At 33.3% G+C, this 18,515-nt stretch overlaps 2 protein-coding genes and 1 non-coding gene across 3 annotated transcripts; 1 reads left to right on the top strand and 2 right to left on the bottom strand.

Annotated features, from left to right (window-relative positions):
* Positions 1-3,776: 3,776 nt before the first annotated feature.
* LOC18022940 (calmodulin-related protein) lies at positions 3,777-5,655 on the bottom strand. Its single transcript, XM_006405276.2, has 4 exons — positions 5,123-5,655; positions 4,776-5,036; positions 4,355-4,600; positions 3,777-4,215 (listed from the first exon to the last, which is right to left on the bottom strand). The coding sequence occupies exons 1-4, from the start codon at positions 5,437-5,439 to the stop codon at positions 4,131-4,133; spliced, it is 909 nt and encodes a 302-aa protein (XP_006405339.1). The 5' UTR covers positions 5,440-5,655; the 3' UTR covers positions 3,777-4,130.
* A 10,430-nt stretch (positions 5,656-16,085) lies between these two features.
* On the bottom strand, positions 16,086-16,192 carry LOC112088737. The gene has a single exon (XR_002900677.1). It is a non-coding gene; the product is annotated as a small nucleolar RNA R71 (small nucleolar RNA).
* A 470-nt stretch (positions 16,193-16,662) lies between these two features.
* On the top strand, positions 16,663-18,426 carry LOC112088564. Its single transcript, XM_024158962.1, has one exon. The coding sequence runs from the start codon at positions 16,663-16,665 to the stop codon at positions 18,424-18,426; it is 1,764 nt and encodes a 587-aa protein (XP_024014730.1).
* The last annotated feature ends 89 nt before the right edge of the window (positions 18,427-18,515 follow it).

Here is an 18,515-nt window from a genome sequence, read left to right as displayed (position 1 = left end):
TAACTTAGTTATCATAACAAGATTTATTCAAAATTATATCGATAACTCGTTTGCTAATTGCTAATAATGTTATCGATAACATATCGTGACGTCAGTGGTGACGTCACCACCATCATTAAGACCATCGTTGCACTATAACTAACCTCCATCTCCATTTCTATCTTCAATTTCATCCATCTTCTTTGTTCTCTTCTTTCTTCTTTTCTTGTTCTATTTTTTTCTCTTATTCTTTGCATTTTTCTTTCATGGACAATGGTTGAAGAGATAAAAACTAAAGATGTAATTTGATTGAAAAAAGAAGGGTAAAATTGATTTTTGGCAATAAATAGTACGCGATGAATAGTGCTGAGGAAAGAGAACTAATTTTCAATTTATTGGTTACTAGTTTGTGCAATCTATTATATTAAAACAGAAGCATTTTTAGTATCTGCTTCCAAACACTCCCAAATTTTTTTTAAAAATATTTTATTTTATATTTATATTTATTTCCGAAAATTAGTTATATATTTAAATAGTTTTAGATTTCCTTAAATATATGTCATATTTGTTTAAATTTGAAATTATTCAAAATTTATAATTATTCAAATTTAATTTAAAATTCAAAAAATGAAAAAATTATAATTAAATTTTATTATAAAAATTTAGATAATAATTTTAATACTTTAGAATTACTTAAATACATGTTAGATTTAATTTAAATTTTAAATTTAAATGATATTCTCATAATAGCGCATAATAAACGAATATCTTATTGTATTTTATCATAATCAATCGGTCTAAAATATCAAATTTATAATATAATATAGCTGATTAGGGTTATATATTTATACTTATGGTCTATAAATTAGTTTATTAAAATATATAAGATATTAAGATGATTTGAGGCAATTAAACTAACAGGTTAGCCAATATATAGATATAATGGTAAATGAATATCTTATTATATTTTATCATAATCAATCAATCTAAACTATCAAAACTTCAATATTAATTAATATTTCTATTCTACAATAATATGATAGAGCAAATTAGGGTTATGCATTTATAATTAGAGTTCTATACTGGTTAGTTTGTCAAAACATGTAAAATATTAAAAAAATGATTTTAAGGCAACTAAACAGACAATTAGCAAATTCATAGATATATACATAGATTGTTTATATGTAAATCAAAATTTACATAATAATAAAATTTATAATTAACATTAGATCGATGTATACGTAATTAACTTATATATTTATTCTACTGATATACAATTCTATATTATTTAAAATTAAAACATGCTAAAAATTTTCTTGATTTAAAAAAAAATAAATAACAAAAACAAATTATATCTAAACAAAAAAAATAATTACAATTTATATTAGAATAAAAAACAAAAAATTCTCGTGCGGATGCACGGGGTTAGAATCTAGTTTCTCATGAAACAAAACACTGAAAGTTAAGAGACATTTTTTTTTGGCGTAAAAGAACAGAGACATTTCCAAAGACATTTGACCACTGGCTTGTTTTTATTTGTAAAAGCATTTCTATTAAGATACCTTAAGGATATCTCATAAATATAATATTTCATCCGTTCTTATCTAAATGGTGTTTTACAGATTTTTATATTCTGCATATCATTTTTTATATTAGTTGCATTATATTGAAAATGATAAAAATTAAAGTTTTAGTATAGAAAAAAAATAAATTAAAGATTTTCTTAATCTGTGTACAATGATAAAGTATCATTTTTTTTTTTGAGATCCCTATAATAAATTTTTTCCTTTATTGATAAAGTACCCACCAAAATATCTCATCTATATAATATTATTAATTTTTTACAGATTTTAATTTCAGTGTAATTAATATTGAAAATTTAAGTTAAATATTAGAGTGATTTACACTCAAAAATATATTTTTCTACTTATTCTTACAAAAAACACTTTTAATTATTATAATATTTTTTCTTTTCAAATTTAACATCAAAATAATTCACATGGTCATGTCCTATTATGGACAATGTAAAATGTATATCCAAGTCGAATATATTAATAAAAACATATCCACGCAATTATGTCCACATTGTGGACAATAAAATGTATATCCACGTCGAATATATCAATTAAAATTAATTCATGCCATCATGTCCCTGTTTTATGTCCATCATATATCATCCACATTTTATTTGTGAATGGATATCTAACTACACTTGTGATTTTTTTTTTTTTTGAATTTTATATAAATGATTTTCGAAAAATTTCTTGTTTGATAAATAAACTATAGTATAATAAGTCTTAAAATATGAGAAAATAAAATTATAATTCATTATAACAAAAAAAACTGTTTTTTATTTATCTTTCACAATATTAAAAAATACAAAAAAATAGATGAGAAAAAATTACTGTTTTAAAAATCTGGGTTTAATCTATGCTAGTTCGCACCCAACGTTACGTGAACACATGAGACAATTTTAGATTATTTTGGTATGAAATATTAAAAAAAAAAATATATCATAATAGCTAGAAGTGTATTTTATTGTAATATGTGTTTAAAAATGCATTTAAGTGTAATGTCTCTAAATATTATCTTAAAGTTAAAAATATTTTGTTTTTATTTTATAAAATATATTAAATTACATCTTAAATATATTTAATTATATTAATTCCATCTTAGATTACATCTTAATTTAGTATATTTATTTATATTAACTATAATAGTAAAATTAATACAATCGCAAATATTAATAATGACAAAATATTATGTTTTTAAATAACACAATTAAGCATAAAATTACACGAATTTAAAATTATAAAAAACACTTAAAATGTTAAAAAACATAGATAATATATAAAATTACATTTAAGATATATTAGTAACAAATTTTTGATAATTAATGCAACGTATATATAAAAAAGTCCAAACTATTAAATTAAAAGATCATATTTTATTAATCTTATTCAATGAATAATAGTGTAAATGAGAGGTTGATGAGAAAGTATATATCACCATCCATTGCCACTCTCAGTTATCTATTAGCTAGTTGCTTTGATTTTTGTTGCTAAATGCTAGTTGCTTTTCACTTTTAAAGCTTAGATCTAAATCTACTAATCACACTCTGACACATAGTCTTTGTGAACTCATTGGTCTATTTTTTTTTTTAATCTTGATACGAAACAGAACACGTACGTACCTTCTTCTTCTGTTTATGCACTGAGAGTATTCTGTTTTGGCGGCTCAACTCAACAACCTTTAATTGTCTTCTGCAGTTACCTAGGTGGTCACATACCTTTGTCTTTTGCAGTTAGGTAATCACGTATTTTTTCTGTGTGGGCTTTCTTCTCGTTTTCAACTGGGATATGTATGGGCTTTTGTTCTTCTTTTCGTCGATGATGAAGAAGCTCTCTCTATGGAGGACAAAACTGTTGTATCTCTAATCTAATATTGACAAGAGGATAATTAAATTGTATGCAACTGGTCCAAGAACATGGGACAGATTTGACCGTATGACGTCATTGTGTGGACATGAACTTGATTCACATAAGCGGATAAGCCTCCGACACTTAAGGTTCTGTGGCTCATGCAATCTACATTCAAGCTTAATACTCTTTCAAAGAGCCGAGTACCGTCCCCTGAACGTGTGGCTCCAAACTCAAATAACTCATTTCTCAAGAGCTAGGAATATAAGTATAGTAGGATCATGCGTACTTTTCTTTTTTTAAATCACATTTTTAATAGCACTTTATATTCTTTATACAATTTAATGATTTTCTTATAAAATATCCTTATTTTTCCAATTTCTTAAATATACTTGGGTACATAGATCAAGTGATATTCTTTACAAAAAGAAAAAAAGAAAAAAAAAACGAGATGATATATGTTATATCCCAATACAATCTCTCATATCTAAATAGGAAACACAAAAAAAGAGATAAAATCAATTGTCACTAGGAGGAGCAAAACATGAGTTCATACTTGACATAACACTAATTAAAGAGATTAACAAAGCAACCAAATCGAAGGTGGAAAGAAGTAAAAAAAACATGTCCTAAAGAAGACAACCAGGATCATATCATGATGAAAATTCACACTGTAAGACATTCATAAATCGTTTTTCTTTTCTTCTTCAGGAGAAGGCTTTTATCATGAATCTATATGGCGAATTTATCCAGTTTGTTCGATACATATGAGGCAATCTTTTCGACTCTCGCAGCTCTTTCATCAGTCATCCTCTTTCTAACAAAAGAAAAAAAAAACAGAATCTTATAGATTAGATTAAGAAACAAAAAGGCGTTAAAATATTTTCACTGTAAGACATCATAATTCATAAATCCTTTTTTTTTATCCATGAGGTTAAGGCTTAAGAATCCCTTACGCATCCATCATGAGATTCATGAATTTGAAGAATTCATCACAGTTGAGCTGATCACCGCCATTAACATCAGCTTTTCGGATGATCTTACGAACTTGCTTATCGGTAAATTCCTCCCCATCTTTTGTCAGCACATATCGAAGCTCTGGTGCAGTTATGTAACCATTCTGGTCTACATCGCATTCCCTAAAGCCTTCCTTCATCATTTCCGCTTTCACTTGGTCCGTGTAAAGCTTCTTATCAGTCATCCTAAGAAAAAAAAAAAAAAAACAGAATGTTATTAGACTATAGAAACTCCACTATTGAATCATTGATTAAGAGAGACAAAAGCGTTCTAAATCATATGATAAGATTTCACTGTAAGACATCATAAATCGTTTTTCTTTTTGTTTCTTTGAGGTTAAGGCTTTCAAGAATCCCTTACCTAAGAGCCATGAGTTCGACAAATTCATCAAAGTTGATCTGACCATCGCCATCAATATCAACTACTCGGATGATACTACGAACTTGCTTATCAGTAGATTCTTCTCCATCTTTTATCAACACACATCGTGGAAGCTCTGCTGCAGTTATGAAACCATTATTGTCTACATCGTACTTCCTAAATTCTTCCTTAGACTCTTCCACTTTCAGTTTGTTCGAGACTTCTGTGCAAAGCTTTTGGACCATCTCAGCATCATCAGTCCTGAAAAAAAAAACAAAATCTTAATAAATTATAGAAACTCCAGCTATGGTTGAATCACGAAAGAAGTTATGCAGGTTAAAACAAACCAGTTACGAGAATGTTCTCCAGCTATGGTCGTTACACATTTCAAAGCTTCGACCCATCTCTGCTTCACTTCCTCTGTTTGGTTTTCGCAGGTTTTCTCGAACGCGCTTCCGAAGTCACCGCTCTGTGTGCGTACATGGAACGGATCAAGGTCGTAGAAAATAGGCATCACAATCTGTTCCTTATCTTTTCTGCACTTCAAGATTTCCACCAGTTCGTCCAAACACCAGCTCGAAGAAGCGTAGTTTTTCGAGAGCAAAACCATCAAGACCCTCGATTCTCTAATCGCTTTCACGAGTTCACGTTTGATCGTTGGCATCTCTCCATCTTATCATCCTTGTACATTTTGATTTCCTTCCTTAAAAAGTGATCGTGTAAATGACTGAGGAGTCCTTTACGAACATCTGGCCCGTTGAAGCTTGGAAAGACATCGTATCTCTTAATATAAGCACAAGGAGAAGGAGGAGAAGAAGAAGCCATGAGAGAGATAGAGCAAAAGAGAGTTTGAAGAAAGTATAGCAGTGGTTTGAGGAAACAAGCTTTCTTAGTTCATATATATAAGCCAAACGGGTAAAGAGGAGAGGAAAATTCAAAGGAATTTGTATGAGAACTGTAGTGGAAACTACTGGCTTGTTTCAAAAGAAAACTACTGGTTTTCTTTTGTTGTTTTTAAAAAATTATGCTAGAGAGTAAAATAAAGGTTGAAGAAAGAAACAAGAGGAAAGAGTGCTGAGAAAAGAGAACTAATTGATTTTTGAATTTATGTTTTTAAATTAAGTAGAAGTAAATTTATTATTTAGGTTTTAAAAGTTGTATATCTACTAAACCGAATAAAATAACCTAACCAAAATTTAAACCGAAATTAAACCGGGAATAATTTCCCTTAACCAAGAAAAACTGCTTGTAACCGGGTAAATTTACCTAGACCCCGTAAAATTAGTAATCCTAACCGAAAAAAACTTATCCGAACCGTACGGAATTACAAGACTATATATACGAATTTTACAGATCCTGTTAAAAAAAAAACCGTCGAAAGTTCGTGTAAAAAAAAAAAAAAGTCGAAGGCGATTTCTGTTTTTCTGCTCCGGCGCCGCCGACATACAGAACCGCTGCCGATAAACTCGTTCAGGCAAGTTTTCTTCCTCCAACCACACCCCCATGCTTCCCTACTCCTCCGTATTCAATATTCATCACCTTTCCGTTTTCGTAACCACCAGTTTCTAGATTTGAAATTAGGGTTTTTTTTTTTTTGCAGATCTGCTTTCGCCGTTGGAGGTTAACGTCATTTCCTGCCTCAAAACGGTTAGTAGATGTTGTTCCGAAGTTATATACTTAGCAATTCTTATATTTCTTCTATCTTCCTGTAATTTTGTCTGTCGGGTTTGACTTAGGTTTTTTTCCCAGATCTGGTTGCATTTTCTCGACTCCAGCTTCATCTAATAACGGCGGTAAACACTATAAACTTTGTAGATTCCATTTGGATGATTTGTTTTAGTAGACATCATATACAGTATTTATCATGTATTGATTGCTTCGGTTGGGTTCTGTAGACTGCATATGCAGTATTTATGATGTTTTGATTGTTTCATGTGGATTCCGTTGACTTAATATACTGTTTTTTTATGTTAAGATTACTTCGGTTGGCTTCAGTAGACTTCTCGACTCGGATTGTACTTAGAATGTGAAAGTAAACTTCATTTTGCAAAAAGTAGACTTCGTTTTGCAAAAGTAGACTTCATTTTGAAAAAGTAGACTTCATTTTGAAAAAGTAGACTTTATTTTGAAAATGTAGACTTCACTTTGAAAAAGTAGACTTCATTCGTGTATAGTTTCAAATCGTTACTAGTTTTTCTCATTAGAGCTTTGTTACCGTTGATGCAGAAATCTGTGTTAGATAATGGTGGCCTCTGATTTCCCTAGAAGACTGTACACCAAAGGGTTTGAGCCAGCCCCAGATAAAAGCATGAGCTATTATGCTGATGATTATAGGCTGGTACCTGCACTAAAGTCAGCTCTACAAGAGGATGAATGGGAAGAGATTTACGAGTCACCGTTGGGTGTCTTTTTAAAGTTCCACGACTGGGATTTTGGTTGGGCTTCTAGGCTGGTGCACCACATGCTGACCTTTCAGATAGTTTGCAAGCAGAGGTACGAGATATGGAGCCTGATTGGTACCACTCCAGTTTGGTTTTCATTGCATGAGTTTGAGGAGATCACCGGACTCAACTGCGGGTACGTGGATGACTTGGCTTTAACTGATCTTGCGCTTGCCGATGACATGCGTGCATTTTGGGAGCTAATGGGGGTCGATGCGGAGTCGGGTCCAAGCACTATCGAAATTATTGAAGCCTGTTCCAACTGCTCATCATGGTCTCGGGATGATAGGCTGCGGTTGGGTTATCTTGGGATCTACGCTGGTTTCATAGTGGCAACAAGACCTGGCTAATCCACAAATGTCAACCATGCCAGACTAGTGATGGATCTCGAAGGTTTTAAGGAGTTTCCATGGGGAAGAATTGCTTTTCAGCATTTGATCAAGTCTGTTAAGGAGAAAGATCTCAGCAAAAACATTCATATAGAAGGATTTGTGCAAGCTCTTCAAGTGTGGGTGTACTATGCTCTGCCGGATTTTGCTGCTGGATTTGGCAAACCATTGCCAAATGTTACTGAACCTCTTTTGCTGGATTACAAAGGATCAAGAGGACGAAAGAACGCCAAAGCCAACATGCTAAAACAGGTACTGTATTAGTGTAGTAGACTTCTATGTAGTAATGAATTTTCAAAGTAGTCTTCAGAAGTAGACTTCATGTGTAGACTTCTATATGTACCATTGATAGTGTGAGACATTCAGGAATAGACTTCTATGTTAGACTTCAGGAGTAGACTTCATACGTAGTTTTTCGAGGCTTCATATGGATAGTAATTCATTTACTTATTGTGTTTTTCCAAGCTCGCATACAGTGCTGCGTGGCTAAGGACTTGGCGGATATGTTTCCCGTGTGGGATGATGACGAACAGGATCCAGATATTTTCAAGATTGTCAATGCAATCCATGACCCCCATTTCAAGTTCTCAAAAAACCATTGGCCTTTGGAAGGTGTTTTGGGTGCACACATCGTCAAGGCAGAAGCCGGAAAGAGGAGCCTTCCCTCAGATGAATCAAGTCGCAAGAGACCCTGCACAGCCTCTGCCTCTGCCGCCTCATTCGTTGGTGACGAAGGGATCGGAGTTGTCGCTACTATGAAAGCGCACTTCGACCAATGCTTCAAAAGCTTTTCAACCAAGATGCTGAATGGTCTTGGTAGCTGTGAAAAGCAGATCAAACTTCTCACCGAGAAGGTTGAATCTGTAGAGCGTGCGGTAGAGGAGTTGACTACAGGGTCGGCGAAGCACACTGAGGAAGAGGTTAAAGACAATGTAGAGTCAACCCAGCAGCAGGGCACTGGATCCAAGAAGCATGAAGGGGTTAGTACCAAAAACCCTCCGCCTATACGAAAACATTACGTGCGAACAAGATCACACAAAGATAGGAACATTTAATACTAATGTCATTTGAATTCGAACATGTTTACTAGTGTAATGTACCATGTGATATTATTTACTTATGTTTTAAAAACTAGTTGTTTACAATTTTCAGACTATGATAAAACATGTTACTAAATTATAGCATTGGTGTAGTCATTTGTAAATTCATGCCTGTTTGTGACAATAAACTGCAGAGTAATTCAGACTTCATTTTCATCATCATCTTCATCTTTCACTTTACTGTAGACACTGTAATCTTCTCCGTCAGAGTAAGCTGCATTGTCGACATCTTCTCCATCCTTGTTCACATCAGAACTGTCTGCCTCATCATCGGTAGAATATTCGGAATTTTCCTCAGACTCCTCACCTAAATCTTCATCTGATCCTTCCTGGTTCTCCTCAGTATCCATCTCCACTCGACTGGACACACAAAGACGTACCATATGCACTCTGCTTAACGCAATCAAGCTTGAAACTTTTCTATCATTGGTGACATGCATTGGAGGTGTATCTGGAGCCATAGTTTGCAACATTGAGATTGGTAGTGCGCAGGTTAACTCGATGAGCTCAGTCTTCTTGCCCAAGTTATAATCATCTCGCGCCATCTCAGTAAGCTCCCCCAAGGTGCAACCATCGTTCAAAAACCACATTCTTCCACCTTTGCCCATGTCAACAACAAAATGCCATGAATTCTCCTCAATCTTCCACTCACCGTACACAACTAGAATTTGAGCCATTCTCTGAAAAAATAACCATATAAACCATATAAACCATATTAGCAAACACTGCATAGAGACTTTTTGTATCAAGAGTGGACTTCTACGGAAAAGAACATGAGTAGACTACACGACGAAGTCTACTTTGATAAGCTAAGTACCTAAAAAATCGAAATTTCTGATTCAACAATAAATATCCAATGAAATGAAAATAAAATTCACTGGATAGTTCAATCACTTACTAAGAAGCAATTCTAAACCAAAAAATTTGAAAAATAGTTTATAAATTTGCTTAAAACGCGTTTTTAAAAAAACGTCTAAAAGTAGACTCCTAAAGCAGACTTCTAAAGCAGACTTTGAATGTAGACTGGAGGAGAAGTCTACTTTGATAAGCTAAGTACCTAAAAAATTGAAATTTCTGATTCAACAATAAATATCCAATGAAATGAAATAAAATTGAATGGGAAGTTCAATCACTTACTAAGAAGCAATTCTAAACCAAAAAATTTGAAAAATAGTTTATAAATTTGCTTAAAACGCATTTTTTAAAAAACATCAAAAAGTAGACTTCGTAAGCCGACTTCAACTGTAGACTGGAGGAGAAGTCTACTTTTTCATTGAGAAGTCTACTAATGAAATCTACAAAAAAGGTCATTTTTGCAATTGACCAATCTGTTGACTTTTCCTTCAGTAGACTTCAGGAGTAGACTTCAGTAAAAAAAGGTTACTTTAGCATTGGACCGATGCATTGACTAACAGAATAGACTTCTATTGTAGACTTCATGTTAGAATAGACTTCTCTGACAGTCTACATTTGAAGTCTACTTTTTAAATAGAAGTCTACGGAACAAAATAGGTTATTTTTGCAATTGATTTTTTTGAGAAGTCTACTCAAAAAAGGATTCCTTCTAAGTTTGACCGAACAAAATAAGTAGACTTCCCAAAGAAGTCTACAAATTGTAGACTTCTTTGGGAAGTCTACTGAAGTTTTTTGGAATTTTTTAAATTTTTTAATTTTTGAAAAACAGAAGTCAAACACAAAAATGACCTATACGTTTTTGGTCAAACTACAAAAGTAACTTTAAAGTAGACTTTGTATGCAGACGTAAGCAGTAGACTTCATACGGAAGTCTAAATCAAAAAGTCAAAATACGGCAAACTACAAAAATAACCTCTTTTCTTTAGTAGACTTCTTGAGCCTTCAAACGAAGTCTACTAAGTTTTTTTTTTGTTTTCAAAGGATGTCGAGTAGACTTCTCGTGAAGTTTAACGAAGTCTACTTTTTAAAAGTCAATTGCAAAAATAACCTTATGTTGACTAGTAGACTTCAGTATAGTTCACGAGAAGTCTACTTTCGCGATATAAAAACTGAAATGTGGAGAAATTGAAGTGCGAGGATTACCTTTAACAAAATTGTGCTCGCCTAAGTTTCTCTTATCCACCCAGAACTCAAGATTTCACCGAAATTAAACAACCCAGGTGTCGAGTAACCAGAAATCACCAAAAAAGCATGGCGCGAAGCATTGTAACTTTGCCCAGATGTTTTGGAGAAGAAATTATGAAAGAATGAGCAAGGTTATGAGTGAATGAGCTCAGATATTTGTTTTATTACAGCTTTAAAATTGGTTGAGAAGCATTTATTCTATTTTCATGGTTGTTCATGGTGGTTGAAGAAATTGAAAAAGATGGCATTCTCGTAATTAAAAGGTCTTTAGAAGGTCCAAGGAGACTTTAGCCAAATTAAAGAAAAATCGAAATAATAGATGTATAATGGTATTTTCGTTAATAGTTAAAGTGGGAAGGATAAAATTGTGAGAAAATGGCAAAAGTTGGAGAGAGAAAAAAAAGAGGTTAGTTTGATGTTTGACTGTGAAATATGGGTTAAATGTGAAACTCTCCCTTTATAATTAGAGTTTTATTCTGGTTAGTTTGTCAAAACATGTAAAATATTTATAAAAAAAATGATTTTAAGGCAACTAAACAGACAGATTAGCAAATTCATAGATATATACATAGATTGTTTATATGTAAATAAAAATTTACATAATAATAAATTTTATAATTAACATTAGGTCGATGTATACGTAATTAACTTATACATTTATTCTACTGATATACAAATCTATATTATTTAAAATTAAAACATGCTAAAAATTTTCTTGATTTAAAAAAAAAATAAATAACAAAAACAAATTATATCTAAACAAAAAAATAATTACAATTTATATCAGAAATAAAAAAAATTCTTGTGCGGATGCACAGGGTTAGAATCTAGTTTCTCTTGAAACAAAACACTGAAAGTTAAGAGACAATTTTTGTTGTCGTCAAAGAACAGAGACATTTCCAAAGACATTTGACCACTGGTTTGTTTTTATTTGTAAGAGCATTTCTATTAAGATATCTTAAGGATATCTCATAAATATAATATTTCATCCGTTCTTATCTAAATGGTGTTTTACAGATTTTTATATTTTGCATATTATTTTTTTGAATTAGTTGCATTATATTGAAAATGATAAAAATTAAAGTTTTAGTATAGAAAAAAATTAAATTAAAGATTTCTTAATCTGTGTACAATGATAAAGTATCATATAAAATCAGAATGAAGGAAGTACTAATATTTTAAGAATTCGTTTTTTTTGAGAACCCTATCATAAATTTTTGCCTTTTTTGATAAAGTATCCACTAATATATCTCATCTATATAATATTATTAATGTTGTACAAATTTTAATTTCAGTGTAATTAATATTGAAAACTTAAGTTAAATATTAGAGTGATTTACACTCAAAAATATATTTTTCTACTTATTCTTACAAAAAAGCACTTTTAATTATTATAATTTTTTTTTTTCAAATTTAACATCAAAATAATTCATATGATCATGTCCTATTATGGACAATGTAAAATGTATATCCATGTCGAATATATCAATAACAACATATCCACACAATTATATCTATATCGTGGACAATGTAAAATATATATCCACGTCAAATATATCAATTAAAATTAATTCATGCCATCATGTCCATGTTTTATGTCCATCATATATCATCCATATTTTATTTTGTGAATGGATATCTAACTAAACTTGTGATTTTTTTTTTGAATTTTATATAAATGATTTTCGAAAAATTTCTTATTTAATAAATAAATTATAGTATAATGTGTCTTAAAATATGAGAAAATAAAATTATATTTCATTATAACAAAAAACTGTTTTTATTTATCTTTCACAATATTAAAAAATACAAAAAATAGATGAGAAAAATTACTGTTTTTAAAATCTGAGTTTAATCTATGCTAGTTCGCATCCAACGTTATCGTGAACACATGAGACAATTTTGGATTATTTTGGTATGAAATTAAAAAAAACAAAAAAATATCATAATAGCTAGAAGTGTATTTTATTGTAATATGTGTTTAAAAAATGCATTTAAGTGTAATGTCTCTAAATATTATCTTAAAGTAAAAAATCTTTTGTTTTTATTTTATAAAATATATTAAAGTAAATATTATCTTAAATATATTTAATTATATTAATTACATCTTAGATTACATCTTAATTTAGTATATTTATTTATATTAACTATAATAGTAAAATTAATACACTCACAAATATTAATAATGTTAACAAAATATTATATTTTTAAATAACACAATTTAGCATAAAATTACACGAATTTAAATTTATAAAAAACACTTAAAATGTTAAAAAACATAGATAATATATAAAATTACATTTAAGATATATTAGTAACAAATTTTTGATAATTAATGCAACGTATATTTAAAAAAATCCAAACTATTAAATTAAAAGATCATATTTTATTAATCTTATTCAATGAATAATAGTGTAAATGAGAGGTTGATGAGGAAGTATATATCAGCATCCATTGCCACTCTCAGTTTTCTACTAGCTAGTTGCTTTTATTTTTGTTGCTAAATGCTAGTTGTTTTTCACTTTTAAAGCTTAGATCTAAATCTACTAATCACACTCTGACACATGCCTTTGTGAACTCATTGCTCTATTTTTTTTTTAATCTTAATACGAAACAGAACACGTACGTACCTTCTTCTTCTGTTTTTACACTGAGAGTATTCTGTTTTGGCGGCTCAACTCAACAACCTTTATTTGTCTTCTGCAGTTACCTAGCTGGTCACATACCTTCTTCTTCTGTTTTTGCTCTAAGTATTCTGTTTTGGCGGCTCAACTCAACAACCTTTAACTGTCTTCTGCAGTTACCGAGGTGGTCACATACCTTTGTCTTTTGCAGTTAGGTAATCACGTATCTTTAATTTTCTGTGTGGGCTTTTCTTCTCGTTTTCAACTGGGATATGTATGGGCTTTTGTTCTTCTTTTCGTCGATGATGAAGAAGCTCTCTCTATGGAAGACAAAACTGTTGTATCTCTAATCTAATATTGACAAGAGGATAATTAAATTGTATGCAACTGGTCCAAGAACATAGGACATATTTGACCGTATCGTCTCATTGTGTGGACATGAACTTGATTCACATAAGCGGATAAGCCTCCGACACTTAAGGTTCTGTGGCTCATGCAATCCATTCAAGCTTAATACTCTTTCAAAGAGCCGAGTACCGTCCCCTGAACGTGTGTCTCCAAACTCAAATAACTCATTTCTCAAGAGCTAGGAATATAAGTATAGAAGGATCATGCGTACTTTTCTTTTTTTTTAAATCACATTTTTAATAGCACTTTATATTCTTTATACAATTTAATGATTTTCTTATAAAATATCCTTATTTTTCCAATTTCTTAAATATACTTGGGTACATAGATCAAGTGATATTCTTTACAAAAAGAAAAAAAAAAAAAAAAACGAGATGATATATGTTATATCTGATATATCATGGTTTTTATGGTTTTTGACCATGGTATATGTCTTATTTATAGAGTCTTTTTAGTGTCTTTTGAGTCTTTTGGGGTCTTTTCAGGTCATAGGTACGTTTGGAGCTTAACTGGAGACTTTGGAGCACTTTGGAGCTTAATCAGGATCAAATTCGTCAAGAATGGATTTTGTGCTTTAGTGACGCTCGACACCATGGAGAGTGACGTGCGACACTTGTCAAAAAATAAGGAAAAAGCGATTTTGTTTCCTATTTGAAGAAAGAGTTGGGCCTAAACGTTTCCAAGGAAGCCCAAAACGTGTCTTAGAGATATATATATAGGGTTTTTATTCCCTTTTTACGATTACCTTAGATTTTCTGAGAGAGAACTTTTGTTTTTGAGAGCTTTTGGGGAGACAAGTCTGAAACTCTGTTCCGGAGAGAGAAGATTTCGAACCCCTGTTTATTTATCTATTATTTCTTTTCTGCAAGCTATTCAATCATGTTTATTGCTTCAATCTCCATGTCTGAGTAGTTTGCTTGTTAGGTTTAGGGTTCTCATAAAGGATTTCATTGGATGTTGGATTGATTGATTAATTAGGGTTCATAATCTATTTAGTTCTTCACCATAAGTTGTTCTTAAAGCTAATTCTGGACTGGCCACCTAGAACTTAGATCTTAGGTTAATTGATTGACACGGAAGTGTAATTGAATAACTGGAAAGAACCTAGGGTGAGCAAAGTAGCTATTTGCAAAGGAATTTGGTTTAGATACTTTGTGAACATATCGAACTTGAGCATTAAAGCTGGTTTAAATCTTTAGGGTTTGCAAAGGAATTTGGAATTCTAGGATTTTAACTTAGATAATTCTCACAACGGAAGTTGGTTAATTATAATTCTGTGATTCGAGTTCAAGAACCGTGCTTAAACCTGAACCCTGATTTATCGATTGATCTGCATGCATTGATTTCCTGAGAAACGCCCTAAGCCTAATCTCCACCCATCTGAACTTTACAAACGTTTTTACTGCATTCGTTTATCTTTATTTGCATTGCTATTTGCTTCTCATTAATCTGCTTAGCGTAATTCAATTTCTAATAGGTTTATTGAGCGAATCTCTCGTCTCTGTGGTTCGACCCCTATTATACTACAATTGCACATTTGTGCTCTTGCAGAGTAGCTCTAAGGATTAAACTTTGAGCAGATCAAGTTTTGGCGCCGTTGCCCGAGACTTGATTTTCGCCATTAAACTTTAGTTCTTGAGTTTCGACTAAGTTTTTCTTAGTGTCGAGCGACACCAGCATTGGTGTCGCGCGACACCCGTTGTTTTTCTTTATTTTATTTTTGCTTTGTTACTTACATTGTTCTTTCTCTTTGTCTCAGAAACTAGCAAAGATGGAGAACGCATTGGCATTGATTCGTGATGATGCTGGAGTCTGGAGAGACCAAGAGGGTCATGTGTGCAATGAGAGAGGCCAGCGACTTGATGGACAGGGTAACATCATCAGGACGCTGGGTGACTACAACAGGCCTGAGCAATTCTATGCAAATCGGTCTGCGATTCGCGCTCCTGCGTTTCAGAGGAATGATTTTGAGCTCAAGCCTGTGTATTACACTCTTGTGGGTCAGCATCCTTTCCATGGTCTTTCTCATGAGCACCCTATGGATCACATCGAGAGGTTTGAGGACTTGGTCACCAGCATCAAATACAATGGAGTGTCCAATGATTTCCTCCTCTGCAAGCTGTTTCCTTACTCTCTTGCTGGAGAAGCAGCTAACTGGTTGAAGCAGTTGGAGCCAGGATCACTCACTATTTGGGAAGAGACCAGGAATGCTTTCCTGCACAACTTCTTCGATGATGCTAGATCTGAGGAGTTGAGGACGAAAATTTCGACTTTTTCTCAGGAACCAACTGAAGCGTTCAAAGCTGCTTGGGTGAGATTCAAGTCGTACCAGCGAGATTGCCCTCATCATGGTTTCAGTGATGTTCAGCTGTTGGGTATTTTCTTCAGAGGTGTTGATTGGAGATATCAGATGGCTCTTGATGCTGCAAGCAATGGGAACTTCAACACCAGGTACCCAGAAGATGCTGTTGTGCTCATTGAGAACTTGGCATCTAGCAATAGTACCAATGTTGGAGTAAGCTTGAAGAGCAAGCTTCCAGAATCTTCTTAAGTAAAGTTTCCTATAAGAGTTAGGATTAAAGAGAAAAGGAAATTAGGAGTAATCTAAATTCCATTAGGTTTAGGAAGTTGTCTAAATCTTTCTCTATATAAGGAGTTACCAAAGTTGTGGTTTCACTTATCAGAGTTTGAGAGCTTTAGTTTTTGAGTCAGTTTTCTAAAGCAATAAGAGAGTTATTCTTAAACTTTGTGTTCTAAATTCATAATCGATTTATCATTCTAGAACCAAGAATGCAGACTATCAGCGAAGGAAGCAGGCTAGAAACATGGATGGATCGCAGATTGCTGAGGTGAAGGCTAAGCTTGACTCTGTGCATAGCCTTCTAGTGGGTAAGAAGTCCGTTCGATACGCTGCAGAGGTTAAGAATTTCGAACCAGATGAAGCACTTGAGGAAGAGGATGTTAACTTTATCAATGGAGCTGGATTTCGGGGTCAGAGATTTGGTTCTGGGCAAGGGAACACGAATCACAATGGAAATAATCAGAGGAGTACCTTCACAGGTAATCAGAACTCTTCTGGTTACAGCTCCAAACCTCAGTACCAGACATCCTACTCCAACAACAGGTTTTCAAGGAACTATGGTTCTCCTCCTACTCAAACTCCTGATAATGAGGTGAAGTCTATGCTGGAACAGATACTGGAAGGTCAGCAGAAGATGACTGTGGATTTCAATGGGAAGATTGATGCTCTGTATCTGGATCTGAATAGAAAAATTGAAGTTCTGAACACTCATGTCAAGAAGCTTGATACTCAGGTTGCTCAGACTGCAGAGTCTGTAAAAAGGCAAGAAGGATTCCTTACTGGGAAGACTGATATCAATCCTAGGCATTACTGCAGTGCTATCTCGTTAAGGAGTGGTAAAAAGTTGACTCAAGTGCTTAAAAAGGGTGTTTCTGAGGATGAAATCGTGGAGTTTGACGAATCTGAAGAAAATTTCGAAACTGCAGAGCCGGTGTCGAGCGACACCACAACCAGTGTCGCGCGTCACCAATTGCAGAGCAAAGCTGATATTGCTCAAAGTTCGAAATCTGCTGAGGAAAAGGTTTACAAACCTAAGGTTCCTTACCCAAGGAGTCCTAGGAAGTCCAAGCAGGAGATAGATGATGCCAGATGCAAGACTTTGATGGAGAAACTTGTTATTGAGATTCCTTTGGTTGATGCTGTGAAGATTGCTCCTACTCTCAGACACTATGTGAAGAGAATGGTGACTAATAATCTGAGTCATGAGGAAGGAGTGATGATGATTTCTGAACAGGTCAGTGCTGTGATTCAGAATAAGATTCCAGAGAAACTCTCGGACCCAGGAAGCTTTGTTTTGGACTGCTCTATCTTCTCTGAGAGGTTCAAGAGATCGCTGTGTGATCTTGGTTCGAGTGTCAACCTAATGCCTTACTATGTAGCTGTTAGCCTTGGGATGACTGACTTCAAGCCAACTAATATCTCTCTAATCCTAGCAGATCGATCTAAAAGAATCCCAAAAGGTGTCTTGGAGGATGTTCCGATTAAAGTTGGTGATTGCATAATTCCTACAGATTTCGTGGTTCTGGAATATGAAGAGGAACCCAAAGATCCTCTTATCCTGGGAAGATCGTTTTTAGCTACAGCTGGAGCAGTAATTGATGTCAAGCATGGTAACCTTGATCTCCACCTAGGAGATACCATCATGTCTTTCAAGATGGAGAAGCTAAAGGATTCAACCATAGATGGTCAGACATTCCAAGTCAGTGCAATACCTGAAGTGATAGTGGGAGATCAGAACGTGTTTGATGCTGAGAAGGTGAAAGATCAACCTGAGTTGACTAAGACGTCTACAGAACCAGTAGCTGCTAATGCACAGGAAGCTCACAACATCACGTTCTATTCATCTCCACCAAAGAATAGGTCAAGGTCACCCAAACACAGATCTCACCCTGGTGTTATTCCTGCATTCCTTGGACGACCTCATGCGCAAAACGCTTACACACCACCATGGATGAGACGAATTTCACAGAGGCACTCTTTGCCACTGTCTGATCCACCAGATGCATAGTCTATCCATAGTCAAGCTAATGACTTAAAACAAGCGCTTGGTGGAAGGCAATCCACTGGTGAGTCTGTAAATAAGCCTTTTGTTTCAGT

Source organism: Eutrema salsugineum, unplaced genomic scaffold, assembly GCF_000478725.1.
Source record: "Eutrema salsugineum unplaced genomic scaffold, Eutsalg1_0 scaffold_14, whole genome shotgun sequence".
Taxonomy (NCBI): domain Eukaryota; kingdom Viridiplantae; phylum Streptophyta; class Magnoliopsida; order Brassicales; family Brassicaceae; genus Eutrema; species Eutrema salsugineum.
Note: the sequence above shows the minus strand (reverse complement) of the source record. Positions and strands in the feature narration are given on the sequence as shown.

Bases quoted from the DNA above. Each gene is read 5' to 3' on its own strand.
- LOC18022940 (XM_006405276.2), bottom strand. From the start codon at position 5,439: ATGCCAACGATCAAACGTGAACTCGTGAAAGCGATTAGAGAATCGAGG. The intron at 5,037-5,122 runs GTTTGTTTTAAC...TTTTTTTTTCAG, and splicing joins GGAGAACATTCTCGTAACTG to GACTGATGATGCTGAGATGG. The intron at 4,601-4,775 runs GTAAGGGATTCT...TTTTTTTCTTAG, and splicing joins GTCGAACTCATGGCTCTTAG to GATGACTGATAAGAAGCTTT.
- LOC112088564 (XM_024158962.1), top strand. From the start codon at position 16,663: ATGGATGGATCGCAGATTGCTGAGGTGAAGGCTAAGCTTGACTCTGTG.